The sequence below is a fragment of the Schistocerca americana genome, chromosome 6 (genome assembly GCF_021461395.2).
Source record: "Schistocerca americana isolate TAMUIC-IGC-003095 chromosome 6, iqSchAmer2.1, whole genome shotgun sequence".
NCBI lineage: Eukaryota > Metazoa > Arthropoda > Insecta > Orthoptera > Acrididae > Schistocerca > Schistocerca americana.
Window position 1 is genome coordinate 203,579,341 of NC_060124.1, and position 16,270 is coordinate 203,595,610.

General features: G+C 38.4%; 1 protein-coding gene across 2 annotated transcripts in view; it reads left to right on the forward strand.

Annotated features, from left to right (window-relative positions):
- LOC124619245 (ATPase family AAA domain-containing protein 2-like) overlaps positions 1–16,270 on the forward strand; it is a 236,223-nt gene that overhangs the window by 40,314 nt on the left and 179,639 nt on the right. For both annotated transcript variants that reach the window (XM_047145490.1, XM_047145491.1), the window contains one exon: positions 7,432–7,609. In XM_047145490.1, the coding sequence (XP_047001446.1) occupies positions 7,432–7,609 (178 nt within the window). The remainder of the gene's footprint in view (positions 1–7,431; positions 7,610–16,270) is intronic.

Genomic DNA, 16,270 nt, shown 5'->3' on the forward strand with positions numbered 1-16,270 from the left:
TCCTCATTATACAATGATTTATTTATTATGTTCTAAGGTTTATTTTCTGTTTCCGCGTTAGGCACGTTCCCCTTTATGCAAAAAATCTGCATGTAAAGGTGCACCAAATGCGTCGGGACTGAAATACTTGTATGGTTTGGGCAGATTTTCGAATTATACACATACCGATTTGAGCCAGTTTTACTGTATTATCAATTAAATCATAAATATTTTATTTCGTTTTTGAAATGGTTGTCATAGGCTACTTAAAAAATGAATTACACTCATCAATACTTTCTTTTTAAAAAGTTGAATAATTTCAAATGCATTTCTAATGGAGGTATATTGCTGTCATTACAATGTTGTTACAAAATTGGGTGGTGTTATAAACTGTGGAAAGGTTATAAATATTCATTTTAAATTTGAGGAACCACTGTCTTCGTGGAAAAGCAGAGTATAGTTGTTGCCCTATCGTATATATAGACAGGCAGATAGTCAGGAAGTGTCAAGGCCCACACGTAACTAATCGAGCAATGGGCCTTACCTGCTACAGTGACAGTTCGTTCCTGACTTTTGTAGAGATTGGAGTGTTCTGTACTGTGAAATATTAACGGAATTTTTACAATATTGTGAATTAAAAATCTGTCAATGAAGACACCGTGAGAGTATCAGTAGCTGCAGATTCATAATACAGTGAAGTGTTGAAGGTGATGTTAAAAGACGTGGGTGTTTATTATGAAAGCTTGTTTGCTGCAAATAATTCCATTGCATCTGAATCTTGAGTGACAATCTCTCGTGAAGCAATGTTGATGGGTGAAGAAATTTACAGATGTAAATTAACTTTGTTAATATTGCAAAGGCTCACCCCATGTGGAAACTGCAAACATTAAAAACAAGAATAAAGCCAGTTAAGAAAGAAGGAATATCTATCCCAGTGGGAAGAAGAAATTAAAAAAAAGAGGAAATCAATTTGATAAGCCTGCAGCAATCAGTTCTTGGCCGTACGATCTTTTTGTTCGGCCCAAGAGCAAGTGACTACACGGAATTTACAACAGTGGGCTTTAGCAGCAGCACAACAGTTCAGTTTTTTTTAATTTTAAGCTTCTGACAGCTGAGTTCATAGGTCAAAAAATAAGCACTGAATTCGTCAGCAAAAAGTGATAAGATTTGTTCAAGAAAAGAAACAGCAATGATCGAAGAAGCCTTTCCTGCTGCAGACACTTTCGAACCCAAATGTAAAAGTTGATACCGTATTTCAACAAAGATTTTGTTATCAACACTGACCAGACAGCTATTTATTGCACGGTATTTAAAAATTAAGTTTGCTCTCTATTTTTACAATTCTCTGACAAAATACTTCAATTTCAGTTGTTTATTCTTTTCAGGATGTCGGTCTCAGTCAGTGTACAACAGGACTCTGGCTGTAAAATGAAGCAGAGCTATTTTCGTCAAAAGAAACTACATAAATAAAGTGATGCATACGTATACTGCTCAATATGCTCTCACTCTTATCTGGATACATCCTACCTCAAGTTTTTGTTTGTTTACCAGGTGCAACCAGTATCTTTGCTCCCGGAGTTCAAAAAACAGTAAAAGAATATGAACTAAATTATAAAAATGTTGTAACAATGTCTTCCAAATCTGGGAAGTTAACGACAGAACTGTATACTGACTTCCTCAACTGGCATTTGAAGCCGTATATGGGTCGTTTCTGTTAACTATTGTGTCTTGGGGTGGACAAGTAAAGTCTGAATTATATGATGAAATTTTTCAGGATGATGAGAAATTGCCAGTGTGTACAAGTGAAGTGATTCCTCCAAAATGTTATGTCTACTTTTATAGACAAGTGAAAGAAATCTGATAAAACATATGCAAAATTGCGCTTATCTTTCTGAAAATAATGAGAAATAAATTCTCGTGAAGACTATATAAAAATCCAAGGAATAGTCCATCAGCTGTCATCGCCAATTTTTAAGGAAATGATCTGTTATGCCTAGTATGCTGCCAGGCTTTCTGGTGAGAGAAGTTTTCAGGAATGTCAATGAAGTATGTTTTTCAACAGATCTTCTAAAGAAACATTGTTCCTATAAACAATCATCTTCATAAATTGTGCAAGATGACAAAATATTTTTTGTTTTCAACATTTTTATGACGGTTATCATTCTGCTGCTTGCCTGCAAAACACAAAATTGAGAAATGAACATGATATTGTAAAAAAAATTTGTATAATTGAAAATCCACCCAGAAAGTATTCAACTTTTTAAAAGAAAATATTCATGCATTTAATTCACATGTTAAGTAGCTGTGGCAGCCATTTCATAAACAAAATAAAATTGTTTATGATTTAATTGATAATACATAAGGTCATTCACTTAATTTAAATTTTGTTATAATTTTTAAAACTTCAAGAAAACAAAAAAATGTAATCGATCCTGCAGGTAGGATCGAACCTGGATTGGCTGTATGACATTCTAGCACGCTACTGACCAAGCTATTTCACCAGTGTGCTAAAATGCTACTTTGCCCATGTATGAGGCACATATGAGTTATGCTTAAAACTTACAGCACTTTTTCTCGGAATTATCTAGATAGTATGCTTTAAGACTTCTATGAGTGGACTCCCTTGAGGTATACTGCTTACCTGTGAAGTCTCATCCTGAACTGAATTTCAGAGACCGGAAGCTCCCCTTGTGAGAGGAAACACCCATTGTCATCAAATCATCTGATTACTGATTGCCAGGCTTCTACCATGTCATACAGGCGCATCTAAATTTCTTCATTTGTACTGTGGTTTGTAATTACATAAAACCTTCCACTCCTCTACAATGTTATTGTGGTGTTATTTTCCCCACTTTATGTGAGCTGTGTGTTTGCTCTTGTTACTGTTGCACAGCAGTAAAATTGTGAAAGCATTCCTCTTATGAGTAGTTTTTACTGCATGCATTAGGTTTTGCATCAGTCACTTGCTTGCTTACACATACAGACGAACATTTGGGTATTGTGTTTCACTCAAGCTTTCACTTTGTAACATTATAAGGGGGCTTCAAAAAGTAAGTTACTCATTACTATGGGAGGCCAAATGACATTTATTGATTGCTGTACTACATTTCAAAGTGACACGGTTGTGTGACGCTATTTTCCAACAGGCACATTCTACCCATCTTTCAATTCCTCATTGACAGTATCTGCTCAGCGCTCATGGTGCCGTTCAGTAACTGAGTCAGTTCCTCAGACTGTGTCATCTGTGATCAATGTCAATGGCCTTCTTTCCCAATCAGGGTCAGCAACATGTGTAAGGCCTTGGTCAAACTGTCGGCACCATTCTGTTATGGCTCTACGCAACATAGCACATACTGCTAGTTAATCTTGGAAGGCTTCAGGCCTTTTACGCACATGTCATATTTTACCACATATTTGAGCCTCGGTGTATGTTTCCAGTTGGCATGCTGTTTCATGCCCACAGTGGGATGCAACTGTTGCCCATACCACAGCGGAAGTGTGGCTGCAGGAAACCCAGAAAAACACACACAAACACACACTTCTGACAATGGGCCACTCTTAGGCAATAGTGTTAGCAAGGGTCGACATGTGTAACTTACTTCTTGGAACTCCCCTTGCACCAACAGTAGACCTCAACACACATAACCCAGGAGAAGTCTCTTGAATATAGTTACCAAACGTGTGGCCTGTTACGGGTGTGCTCTGAATGAGATCAATTCTTTCAGTTGTGTCATTAAGGTGGAAATTTTGTTTATAGAGTCGATGCATTGTACCTGTGCCCAGTTTATAGCCTGACATCACATGAAAGTCATTAAAAGAGCAACTGGCAAACTTTTTTCACAAATATATGAATCATTAAAGGAAGTTTCTCAAAGCAATTTTTTGTCAGATAACAGTATGCAGCAAGCCTTTGTCAGATAACAGTATGCAGCAAGCCTTTGTCGGATAACAGTATACAGCAAGCCGACACACTGTCTTCAGTGTACTGTACGCAGGAGCTCGTAATCCATTGTCTGTGTTATTACAATTCCATTGACCTGCTTTGTTGAGTTGACCCTGGCCCTAATTTATTGGAATTATTTTATTTTAGTTAATTTCTTCAACAAGGTCGCTGTATTGGGTGATACAACCTATGTTGCCTTAGTGGCAATTGTCCGCAGCTCGCGGTTGCGTTCTCACTTCCCGAGCACGGGGTCCCGGGTTCAATTCCTGGCGGGTCAAGGATTTTCACCTGCCTTGAGATGACTGGGTGTTTGTGTTATCCTCATCATTTCATCATCATCCTGGAAAGTGGCAAAATTGGGCTGAGCAAAGGTTGGGAAATTGTATGGGCACTTATAACTGCGCAGTTGAGTGCTCCACAAACCCGACATCATCATCTTAGTGGCAATTTACATGTTCCTTAAAATGGGTGTGAAAGCAAACGGGGAAAAGTTGATTGTGGTTATACATCCTACAGAATGTTCATCAGTACTGCATAGGCTGAGGGTAAGATGCCTCTGGAATAGCTAAAAGGAAATCCACAGATTCTTGATTTGACTGTGGCCACAAGATGATACGATGTGGCAATGAACAACACAAACACTTTTAGAGGGCAAGTACTTGTTATGAAACTGAGGATGAGTGAGGATGGTTTAGATTCTAATTGGGCCTTACACAACAGAAATTAATAAAGCAGAAAAAACAGTTACTTCCTCCAAGAAGTTTTCGGCCACTCTTTTAAGATTCCATGCCGTTGCTGAATCAAAAGATCTCAATAACATGTCTTTCTTGCAGAAGTTAACCCCCTCCCCCTCTGCTGCTACCTGCAGCTTAGTCTTTTAACTTACAGCATATTTTGTTTAATGCTGTATCACATCTGTTCCTGTTGTGGTAATCTTTGTTTAACACTTGTGCATGACTCGTGTAGATAGCCAACTGTTATGGACAGATCATATAAATTTATGTTTTTTGTTCTGTGCACATTTTCTGAGATCTGTTGTTCAAGCCAGTAACTATTCCATTTTAACAAAAGGTTATATATGAATTGGAGGGTTCATGCAGTGAACAACAGCATGAACTCATTTTTCCCTTTTTTTTTATTGCCAACATTGTGTGAAAACAGTTGACGGAAAGTGAGATATGTTACTGATAGAGGTTGTGGCGTATAAATCCTTTACCATTCAAAGGATTGATAGGTTTTACAGTTCCAAGGGAAAGTATATCGTCACTTAACATTTAACACAGAAAAAGTGTCATTTTAACTGAGACATCCAGGAACTTTTTTTTTTTTCGTTGTCTGCATATACTCCCTGAATTAGTCTACAGAAAGATATCATGTGATTTTGACAACTCTGCCTTTTAAATTTTATACCTGCGTCACCACAACCTTAGTCAGCATTATAGAAAGAGAAGAGGAAGTAGGTGATAAGATGGGAGATATGATGCTGGAAGAAGAATTTGACAGAGCACCGACACACTTCGCAAGGCCCTGGGGTAGACTATTTTCCCTCAGAACTACTATTATCCAAGGGGAGGGGGGGGGGGGGTTGTTCAACCATAACAAGACCATCCTACCTACTCTACAAGATGAATGAGACAGGAAATACTCTCAGGCTTCAAGAAGAATGTAATATTTCCAGTTTCAAAGAGAGCAGGTGGTGTCAAGTTTGAATATTACTAAACCATCAGTTTTTAAAGTCATAGTTGCAAAATGCTGACATTAATTATTTACCAAAGAGTGCGAAACCTGGTGGAAGCCAACCTCTGGGATGATCACTTTCGGTTCAGGAGAAATGTTTGAATATGTATAATGATACTGACCCTTGAATTACCTTAAAAGATAGGTCAAAGAAAGCCAAATCTATGTTCATAACATTTTTATATTTAGAGAAAGCTTTTGAAAATGTTGACTGGAATATGCTCTTTGAAATTCTGGAGCTAGCAGGGGTAAAATAAAGAGTGTGGAAGTTTATATACAACTTGTACAGAAACCATACGGCAGTTACAGAGTTGAGGACAATGAAAGGGAAGCAGTGGCAGAGAAGGGAGTGAGACAGTGGTGTAGCCTATCCCCAGTGTTATTCAATCTGCACATTGGGCAACTGTGGAGGAAGCCAAGGAGAAATTTTGGAATGGGAATTAAAGTTCAGAGAGAAGAAATAAAAACTTTGATGTTTTCCTGTGACGTTGTAATTTTGTCAGAAAGCAAAAGGCTTAAAAGAGCAGTTGAACAGGATGGACAGTGTCTTGAAAGCAGAATGTAAGATGAACATCAACAAAATCAAAGCAATGATAATGGAGTGTAGTTGAATTACATTAGATGATTCTGAGAGAATTAGAAATTAGGAAATGAGGCTCCAAAAGTAGACGAGTTTTGCTATTTGAGCAACAAAATAACTAATGATTGCAGAAGTAGAGAGAATATAAAATGTTGACTAGGAGTGACAAGAAAAGTATTTCTGAAGAAGAGAAATTTGTTGACACACTTCAACTTGAGCCACAGGAAGCATCTGGTGAAAGTATTTGGAGTGTAGCCTTGTATGGAAGTGAGAATTTGATGATAAGCCATTTGACTAGAAGAGAGAAGAAGATATTGAAATGTGCTGCTACAGGAGATGCTGAAAATTAAATGGATAGAATGCATAATTAATAAGGAAGTACTGAATGGAATAGGAGAGAAAAGATATTTGGCATAACCTGACTAAAAGAAGGGATTGGTTTACAGGACACATTCTGAGACATCAAGGAATTATTAGTTTAATGTTGGTTAGAAATTCTGGCAGTCAGAATTGTAGAGGGAGATCAAGAGATGAATACATTAAGCAAGTTCAAAAGGATGTTGGTTGCCATACTTATTTGGAGGTGGAAAAACTTGCACAGGATAGAGTGGAGAATGTGCACCACACTGTCTTCGGTCTGAAGACCACATTGTCATCTGCAGTTTTAGAAGAAGACAATTCTAAAAATATTTAAATAAGGATAGAGATATCTACTACTCTGCTTCTCTTAAATGTAATATTTTATGGTGAAAAAGAATACACGGAAGTAACTGGAATATGGAATGTTTGAGGACAGATCATGGCTCACTAAATGGGTGAAGCAATGAGTAACATTTAGGCAGTCTGTCTTTTCTGATGGGGGAGAGTAACCTATTCTGGGGGGGCGAGGGGACCCGCCTAAAATTTTGATGGCACTACTGTCGCATTTATTTTTATGTTCCTTGGTTGTAGCACCATTTTGTTTATTCATTGTGTGCCCATCTTTCAGTACACTTTGCTTTTGTATCAAGACGTAATAATAGTTGTTCCTTTGCATTTCTGTGTTTGAATTTGAATTCCATAAACTTTAACAGGAAGTCCCTGTTTGCTCCTCAGAACCTTTTCTACTTCTTCTGTGATAAACAAAATATGTGATCACTTTGACTGGAATAATTTTACTTAGCAACTGATCACCTATTTTATTATTTTTCAGAAATTCGTTCAAGGCGCCATATTAGATGTGGAGCACCTCTGACTTTAAGTGAAAGAAATTCAGTTTACAGAGATGGTATGGTTGAAGATTTAGATGACAGTGATTCATTTGATCATCCAGAAGATGACGACGATGATGATGACGACGACATTTTTAGCCCTTGTCGCAAAAGAGTAAGGTAAGCAAAAATTTTTAATTATTTTAATTCTGTAGTGTCAGATTACAACATTATCTATGAACTCCCTGCCCCCTTGGAAACAATTACATGTATACATTATCTGGGAATAATGCTGCAAAGAGCTGTGAAGAATGAGAGTGTAAAATCAGTAAGGGTGATTGACAGAAACTTCCCTGTTTCCGAAAAAAATTAGGGTAAATGCTTTATGCCAGCAAACAGCACAGTATTGTGAATTTTTCTTGAGGACTGCCAAAGTGTTTTGGTTCTTTGGAGGAATATGTAGGCAAAGAAAGGGAACAGTGTTCATGTTCCTGCTGGCTAACTTGTCAGTTTGTGACTTGGTGGCTGCAAGCTAAATGTCAGGCTGCAAATTCAAATGTATGATTTCTATGCTAAGTTAGTATCTTCCCCCCCCCCCCCCCTCCCTCCCCACCGGTCCTATTTTCTTTTCATTTTTTAAAAAACTAAAGGCATTGAATGGAAAGTGACTGAGTGATTCAAATTCTTATCCCAGTAACTGGCTGTGTGCGTTGGTTCTCAGAAAGGCAAGTCTGTACCACCTGCAATAGGACAATATTTAGTAAAGCATTGTGAATCTCAGAACAACTCTGAGATATAATATAGCATTACATTCAGATACCTCATGGCTTAATTCTTTACAGCAGTGGGAAATTGGGCAAGTGATCCAGTCTGTACTGGAACACACATCCACATACATTCATATATAAGAAAAATGAAATTCAAGTGAGTTGATATTGTAAATATGAGTAAAATGTTTTGTGAGAACTTCTAGTATAATTTATTGGACAGCAGGGAAGAGAGAAAAGGTAACAGAAAAACTGACAAATAGGTGCACAGAGAAGAAAGCCATCAAAAAGGAGAGGAATTGTTTTTTCATCTCTAGTATAGTTTGTGGTGCTGTATAAGAGAGTTCCAGTGTGGCAGTATTACCATTTGGACTGGGAAATACAGGTTTTAAGAAATAAATTGATTTTTATATCTACTTTAAGATTAAAGGAGACCATACACTGAAACTCAGGAGCATTGAGTCATCTATGCAATTGACATGATTGTTTTTAGAAAAGTGTCCTCTACAACATTGTCTAGTACACAAAATACCCTAAATTCAAAAATAACCAGTCAAAATGGCCTCCAAAGTTTAGTATCTAAAGTTTCAAAAATACACTTTTTAGGGGCAAAAATAAACAAACAAGTAGTGATTTATGAGTGTCTATTTTTTTCCTGTAGTTAGATATCATACACTACTAGCCTCACCGAGCGAGGTGGCGCAGTGGTTAGCACACTGGACTCGCATTCGGGAGGACGACGGTTCAATCCCGTCTCCAGCCATCCTGATTTAGGTTTTCTGTGATTTCCTTAAATCGTTTCAGGCAAATGCCGGGATGGTTCCTTTGAAAGGGCACGGCCGATTTCCTTCCCCATCCTTCCCTAACCCGAGCTTGTGCTCTGCCTCTAATGACCTCGTTGTCGATGGGACGTTAAAAACACTAACCTAACCTAACCTACTAGCCTCATGTAGAGCAATAACACTTACAAATGTTTACTTAATTTTTTATGAATTTTTGAAATTTGAAAAGTTTCATTTTTTATAGAGTTTGGGGTTAGTTATCTCAGGTGGGACTGAATATAAAAATATGATTTTTGCTCAGTTTGTACACGTATGTGATAGCAACGTACTGTAAAAATTTCAACAATGATATGTGACTGTGAACAAAGATATGAATTTTTGAAAATAAGGAGATGGCTGTTGCCTATTTATGTGTGAAATTGGCGGGATATAATCAATTATTATTGAAGTAAGGTACTGAATTATATATAAAAAGTGCAAACATCACTGAAATTAACATTTATATTGTTTTGACATACTTAAATTAAATATTTTCAATTAACATCCTTCGAGATGTGACTGTCCCTAAACCTGGTAGTGAATGTTAAGAACACTTATTTCTTCAGACAGCTTGTGTGATGTAGAATACGACCTCCCAGTTGCTGTGGTAAGTTCTAGCACTGGAAGTTTCCTCAAAACATTTTTCATTGGTATCCAAACTTTGTCACTAGTAGATTTCTTGATAATGTTTTTGGGCAAACAGGGTGGTATAAATGCACAAAATCGTCATTGTTGTGGGATTTTAGAATCTATGCCTCCCTGGTGTGTGAATATCTTTTGTGTTGCTATGGGCAACTATGGACGCTATGAGTTGTTTTATTCTGTGTATTGAGCTCTTTGTGTGTAATTCATGTAGCTTGTTTAATGTATCAATAAATTGTTCCAATCAGAAACCAGCCATAAATTACTCTGCTAACAGGTTATGAACCCAGGATTATAAATCGGTGTAATATTCTAAAAAAAACTTAAAAGATCACTGGCTCTGGAAAATTAGCAGCAGCGCGCAGTGATTTGGAACGCCGTAACTGCTAAAATCATGGTGCCAGTAAATACCAATTCATTGCCTACAATCGAAAAACTGATGGGGAAAGAAAGCTACAGTACCTGGCAGTTCGCTATGCGAACAAATTTAGAACACGAACAATTGTGGGGATGTGTCAATGGCAAAGTATAGGATGTAACTAAATTTTGTACAGAAAGAGCCAAAATTATGCTCTGCATCCATCTGTCGATATATGTTCACTTGCAAGATACATCTACAGCAAAAAATGCGTGGGAGAAGCTAAAGCAAGTCTACGAAGATTCTGGTCTTTCCACAAGGATAGGGCTATTAAAAACGATACCGTCAACCAGAGCGGAGAATTGTTCAACAGTAGAGGAATATGTATCAAAGATAATTTCCACATCACAAAAATTAAATGGGTTGAATTTTGAAGTCAAAGAAGAATGGATTGGGTGTATTCTGCTTGCAGGATTACCAGACGAATATAACCCTATGGGGTCATTCCATGTCAGTTCAACCAATTTGAGAAAATGTTCCAGCTGATAGTCTCAGATTTGGCTGAAATTTAGCACACCAAAGCTACCAAGTGTGGAACACTCACGTACAAAATTTTGTTCCCCTGCCAATTAGTTCCAGAATTATGGCTTGTGAAAGAAGGTGGCGTGACCCGGAAATTGCAACCCGCATCTGGCAATCTTCAGACCCAACTTCAGGTCTTAATAACTTTGGAGCTATTTCGCACAGTCCAGTGAAATTTTTACAGCCCAGTAACATCCACTTAAACACAATCTATTAATCAAAATACCAACAACATATTTCTGAGGGAAAATAAAAAATTCCAAAATGTGATTAAAAAAATGTAATACGTTCAAAGGTACATATTGTAGGTGCCCTCTATGCCAAATATAATTCACTCAAATAAATAAATTTTTGTGGTAAGCTTAATGTGGCCTAACCACACACAGGACTCATCTTGCCCATATCAGTCACACAAACAGAGTTACATGCACGCGAAAATACAAAAATTTGAAAAATTACCTGAAAGATGTGGATTTTCTAAGTGTGGTAGCACAAAAGGGACAAGTGGTATCCAAGCCAAATTTCAAACACTGGATAAGTAGACCATAATATAATATGTGGCAAAATTTCAACTTGTTGTTGCAAGGCATTTGTGTACAATAAAAGTTGACAGAGATGTACTTGGTTGTGTTTCTTTTAACGTGATTCAGCAAGTAATAGTGATGAAGCAGACAGCTTGTTTCAGATAAAGCTGCAGCAATTGTTGGGAACCATTAGGCAACAGAAAGTTAAACAATGGTACTGTTCAGGGACAGAATGAGTCATTGTTAGGCAGGAACAACAGAGGAAACAAGCAACAATTACAGGTTACTCGTGTTTTTAAGATTCTAGTTCAGACTGGTCAGTACTGTGGTGGAAAGTCAGTATGGAGGCAGAAGAGTGTACTAGTGGTGCTTTTGTTCAAACAAGTTGCAGTATTGGTAGAGCACAAGCATTTGAATGTCATAAAACAACATATGGAACAAAATGTGGCATTCGCTTTGTACTGTATGATCTGGATGAATCGGACCAAGATTTGTTGCTATGGAGATCCGGGATACACCCTGTGGGCACAAGAAATACGGTTCCAGGAACCTTTAGTGTTTATCATCATATGAAAGTGTTTCTGGATGAGTATTCTTTCCTACAAAGAAGTTGTTTTGATCCATTTCTGATTCATAAGAAGACAGTGAAGTGTAGCCTCAGAGAAATTGATATAAAATCAGTATTGAAAGTGAACCAGTGCATGGGACTTAACATGAAACCAGGACAAAAGTTATGTTCCAGGTGTGTTACACTGCAGAAAATGAAGTATATTCTGATAATTTACATGACAGTGATGAAGAGTATCAGCCGCCTACAACCACAGTGGATGAGCAATTAAATACTTCAACGGCTGCTCTTGGTTTGTCTCCCATGAAGACACACAAAGTTGGGAAAAGAGACAGGCCCAACTATGGTAGAAGAAAACTACAAGAAGCTTAAATGGGATTAAAACACAAAATATCTTGACACACTAATGATGGAAGAGGAAGAACTATCGGCTCCAAAGGAACAGAAATCATGCCAGAAATGCTCTGATTTGGACAAAATTGTGCACGATTTGAAAGAAAAATGTGCCATATCCACACGCCAGAAAAAAGTAGCTATTCTTACCCTTGCATCTTCCAGCTGGTCTATTGACTACACTGCAAAGGAATTCAGTGTTTCTACATACATGGTAAAGCAAGCTAGGAAAATAAAAGCAACCCAAGGAGTGCTTCCACAACTTCAGCAGGCTCAGGGTAAGCAATTGAGTTCAGAAATAAAGGTGCTAGTGTCGGAGTTTTATGAGAATAATGACTACACCCGAATAATGCCTGGAAAAAAAAGACTATGTAACAGTAAAAATGGGAAATGTACATGTACAGATGCATCTTAAAGTATAACACACGCAAAAAAGATCAATATTAGATGTGCAAGCATAGCTTCTGTTGTAGCGTGTTAATCTTAGAGACCAATATTATATGTGAAAGCTTAGCTTTTCTTGTAGATATACGGTACTGTGTACATTAGTGTAAACCGTTAACTTTTCCTCTTGTGTGTCCGCACTATGTAACCAGTGATCTTGCTATTGGCTGACTATAACACGTGTCCTATGCTCTGAATAGCTGCTGTCATAGGCTGGCGAGACCTTGTGGCTTGAGATATGACTGGCTTACAAAAGGACATCGCAACCTTGCTTTCAACGCTCCGGAAACTAGCGCGCTGTGTTTGGTGCAATTCGAATTTACACTTGCGTAATACGAAAATATGCAGTGTATATGTTGCTGCAAATCAAAGGTCTTTCCAAAACTTCTCTCCTTTTTTAATTAAAAGTCTCTCCAATACTCCCCCCCCCCCCCCCCCCCCCCCCCCCCCCCGTCTTTACCTTTTTTTTTTTTTTTTTTTTTTTTTTTTCAGGAAGTTCTACGCAATTGTATAAAACGCAAACGATTCAAAGGATTGATAAGTTTTACAGTTGCGAGGGAAAAATCTACGGAAAACCTACTGTCACTTAGCACAGAAAAAGTGTATTTTCGCCTGGGAAAAAGCATATTTTTTAAACGGGATATCCGGGAATTTTTTTTCCTTGTCCCCGTATACACCCTGGTACAGGACCTGCAACATGCGGTCATGCTTTATCCTGCTGAAATGTAGGGTTTCACAGGGATCAAATGAAGGGTAGAGCCACGGGTCATAACGCATCTGAAATGTAACGTCCACTGTTCAAAGTGCCATCAATGCGAACAAGAGGTGACTGAGACGTGTAACCAATGGCACCCGACACCATCAAACCGGGTGATACGCCAGTATGGCGATGACGAATACACGCTTTCAATGTGTGTTCGCCGCGGTGTCGCCAAACATGGGTGCGACCATCATGATGCTGTAAACAGAACCTGGACTCATCTGAAAACATGTTTTGCAATTCGTGTACCCAGGTTCATCGTTGAGTACCCTATCGCAGGCACTCCTGTCTGTGATGCAGCGTCAAGGGTAACCGCAGCCATGGTCTCTGAGCTGATAGTCCGTGCTGCTGCAAACGACGTCAAACTGTTCGTGCAGATGGTTGTTGTCTTGCAAACGTTCCTATCTGTTGACTCAGGGATCGAGACGTGGCCATGCCGATAAGATGCCTGTCATCTCGACTGCTAGTGATACGAGATCATTGGGATCCAGCACGGCATTCCGTATTACCCTCCTGAACCCACTGATTCCATATTCTGCTAACAGTTATTGGGTCTCTACCAACGCGAGCAGCAATGTCGCGATACGATAAACTGCAATCACGATAGGCTACAATCCGACCTTTATCAAAGTTGGAAACGTGATGGAACGCATTTCTCCTCCTTACACGAGGCATCACGACGACGTTTCACCAGGCAATGCCGGTCAACTGCTGTTTGTGTATGAGAAATCAGTTGGAAACTTTCCTTATGTCAGCACATTGTAGGTGTCACCACCAACGCCAATCTTTTGTGAATGCTCTGAAAAGCTAATATTTGCATATCACAGCATCTTCTTCCTGTCGGTTAAATTTTGCTTCTGTAGCATGTCATCTTTGCGGTGTAGCAATTTTAATGGCCAGTAGTGTACTATAGAGGTGAATCAGGTGATGTGTCTGTCATGAACCTGTGTGTTTTTAGTGACTGTTTAATTCATTATGCCATTGCAGTTCATGCCCACATTCGCACTGTCATGGCATATGTGAAAAACAAGTTGCCTCACATAAATTTTGCGAAATACTTCAGTGATGGGGCAGCTAGTCAGTACAAAAACTGTAAAAATCTAAAAAATTTATGTATGCATTACCGTGATTTTCAGATTCACGCAGAATGGAATTTTTTTGCAACAAGTCATGGAAAAATGTATGTGATGGTATTGGTGCTACCATTAAGCGCATGGCATCACGAGCTAGTCGGCGGCATCCTACAGAAGGTCACATTCTAACACCTCTTCAATTATCTACCTGGGTACAGAAAAATATCTCTGGCATACAATCATTCTATGTTTCGAAAATTGAGGTGAAATCAGTCAAAGAGTTGCTGCAAAGCAGACTAGAAGACGTTAAAACTGTTGCAGGCATAAGGAGCCATCATCACTTCTCTCCAGCGGGCTCCGACAATGTGCAGATGAGCAGATCGTCCAGTTATAACTATAGGTTCATGCACAATATGTGTCTTCACAGTGTGTTTGACTCAGGATTCAGAAGCAAAAGCAGCAACATACAACCAGGTTGCTATGTTATTGCTGTTTATGATGACAAATGGTACTTAGGATGTGTTGCAGAGTGCTGTGAAGCAGAAGGTGATGTATTTGTGAACTACATGGCACCAGCAGGACCAGAAAGATCATTTCATTGGCCACATTTGGCAGACAGGTGTTGGATTCCTTTTGTACATATTCTTATGACAGTTCCAGTTCCTACCACAGTGTCAGGAAGACAGTACAATTTGCCACTCAATGTACAGAATACAGTAGCTAAAGTGTGGGAGAACTTCTGTTCAAAGCACAATCGACTGGTTTTTTACCAGTTAAGGTGCAGTAAACATTAATGATAGGTTGTGTTAATCTGTGTATATGTTGTTGCTTAGTAATTAAACAGTTGTGGGAGAGGATAAGAAGAGGCAGAACAGTTTACGATATGTTTTTACAAAACTGTGTTGTGGAATAATGGCCACATTACCAAATACATCTGTCAACTTCCATTGTACACAAATGTCTTGCAATAACATGCTGAAATTTTGAGATGTATATCATTATGGTCTACTTATGCAGTGTGTGAAGTTTGGCTTGGATACCACTTGTCCCTTTTGTGCTACCACACTTCGAAAATCTATGTTTTTCAGGTAATTTTTCAAATTTTTGTATTTTTGTGTGCATGTAACTCAGTTTTTGTGATTGATATGGGCATGATGAGTTCTGTGTGTGTTTAGGCCACATTAAGCTTACCACAAAAAAATTTATACCCTTTTTGAGTGAATTATATTTAGCATAGAGGGGACCTACAATATGTACCTTTTAACGTAGTACATTTTTTTAATCACATTTTGGAATTTTTTTTATTTTCCCTCAGAAATATGTTGTTGGTGTTTTGATTCATGGAGTGTGTTCTCTAAGTGGATGTTACTGGGTTGTAAAAATTTCACTGGACTGTGTGTAATAGTTCAAAAGTTATTAAGACCTGAAGTTGGGTCTGAAGATAGATTGCCAGATGCGGGTTGCAATTTCCAGGTCACGCCACTTTCTTTCACAGGTTTTAATTCTGGAACTAATTGGCAGGGGAAACTAATACTTTGTACATAAGTGTTCCACACATGGTAGAATTAGTTTACTGAATTTCCGTCAAATCTGAGACTATGAGCTGGAGCTCCTGGTTGAATTGCCTTGGAATGACATGGTTATGAGCTTAGAAAATTCAAACGTGCTGATCAAAGGAGACTCCATAAAAAATAAATTACTGCAAGAAATAAATGATGAAGCTTGTAATAAACAATCGATTGGTGATGCTGCTCTGCGAGTCAACAAGGAAAAGAGCGATGTAATATTCAAAAAGGGTCCCAGGTGCTTTAACTGCAACAAGTACGGGCATCTGGCTAAAAACAGTTACAGCAAGAAGAAAAACGACGAAAAAACTTCGGCCAAGACAGCCAGCTGCCAGACGTTTCTC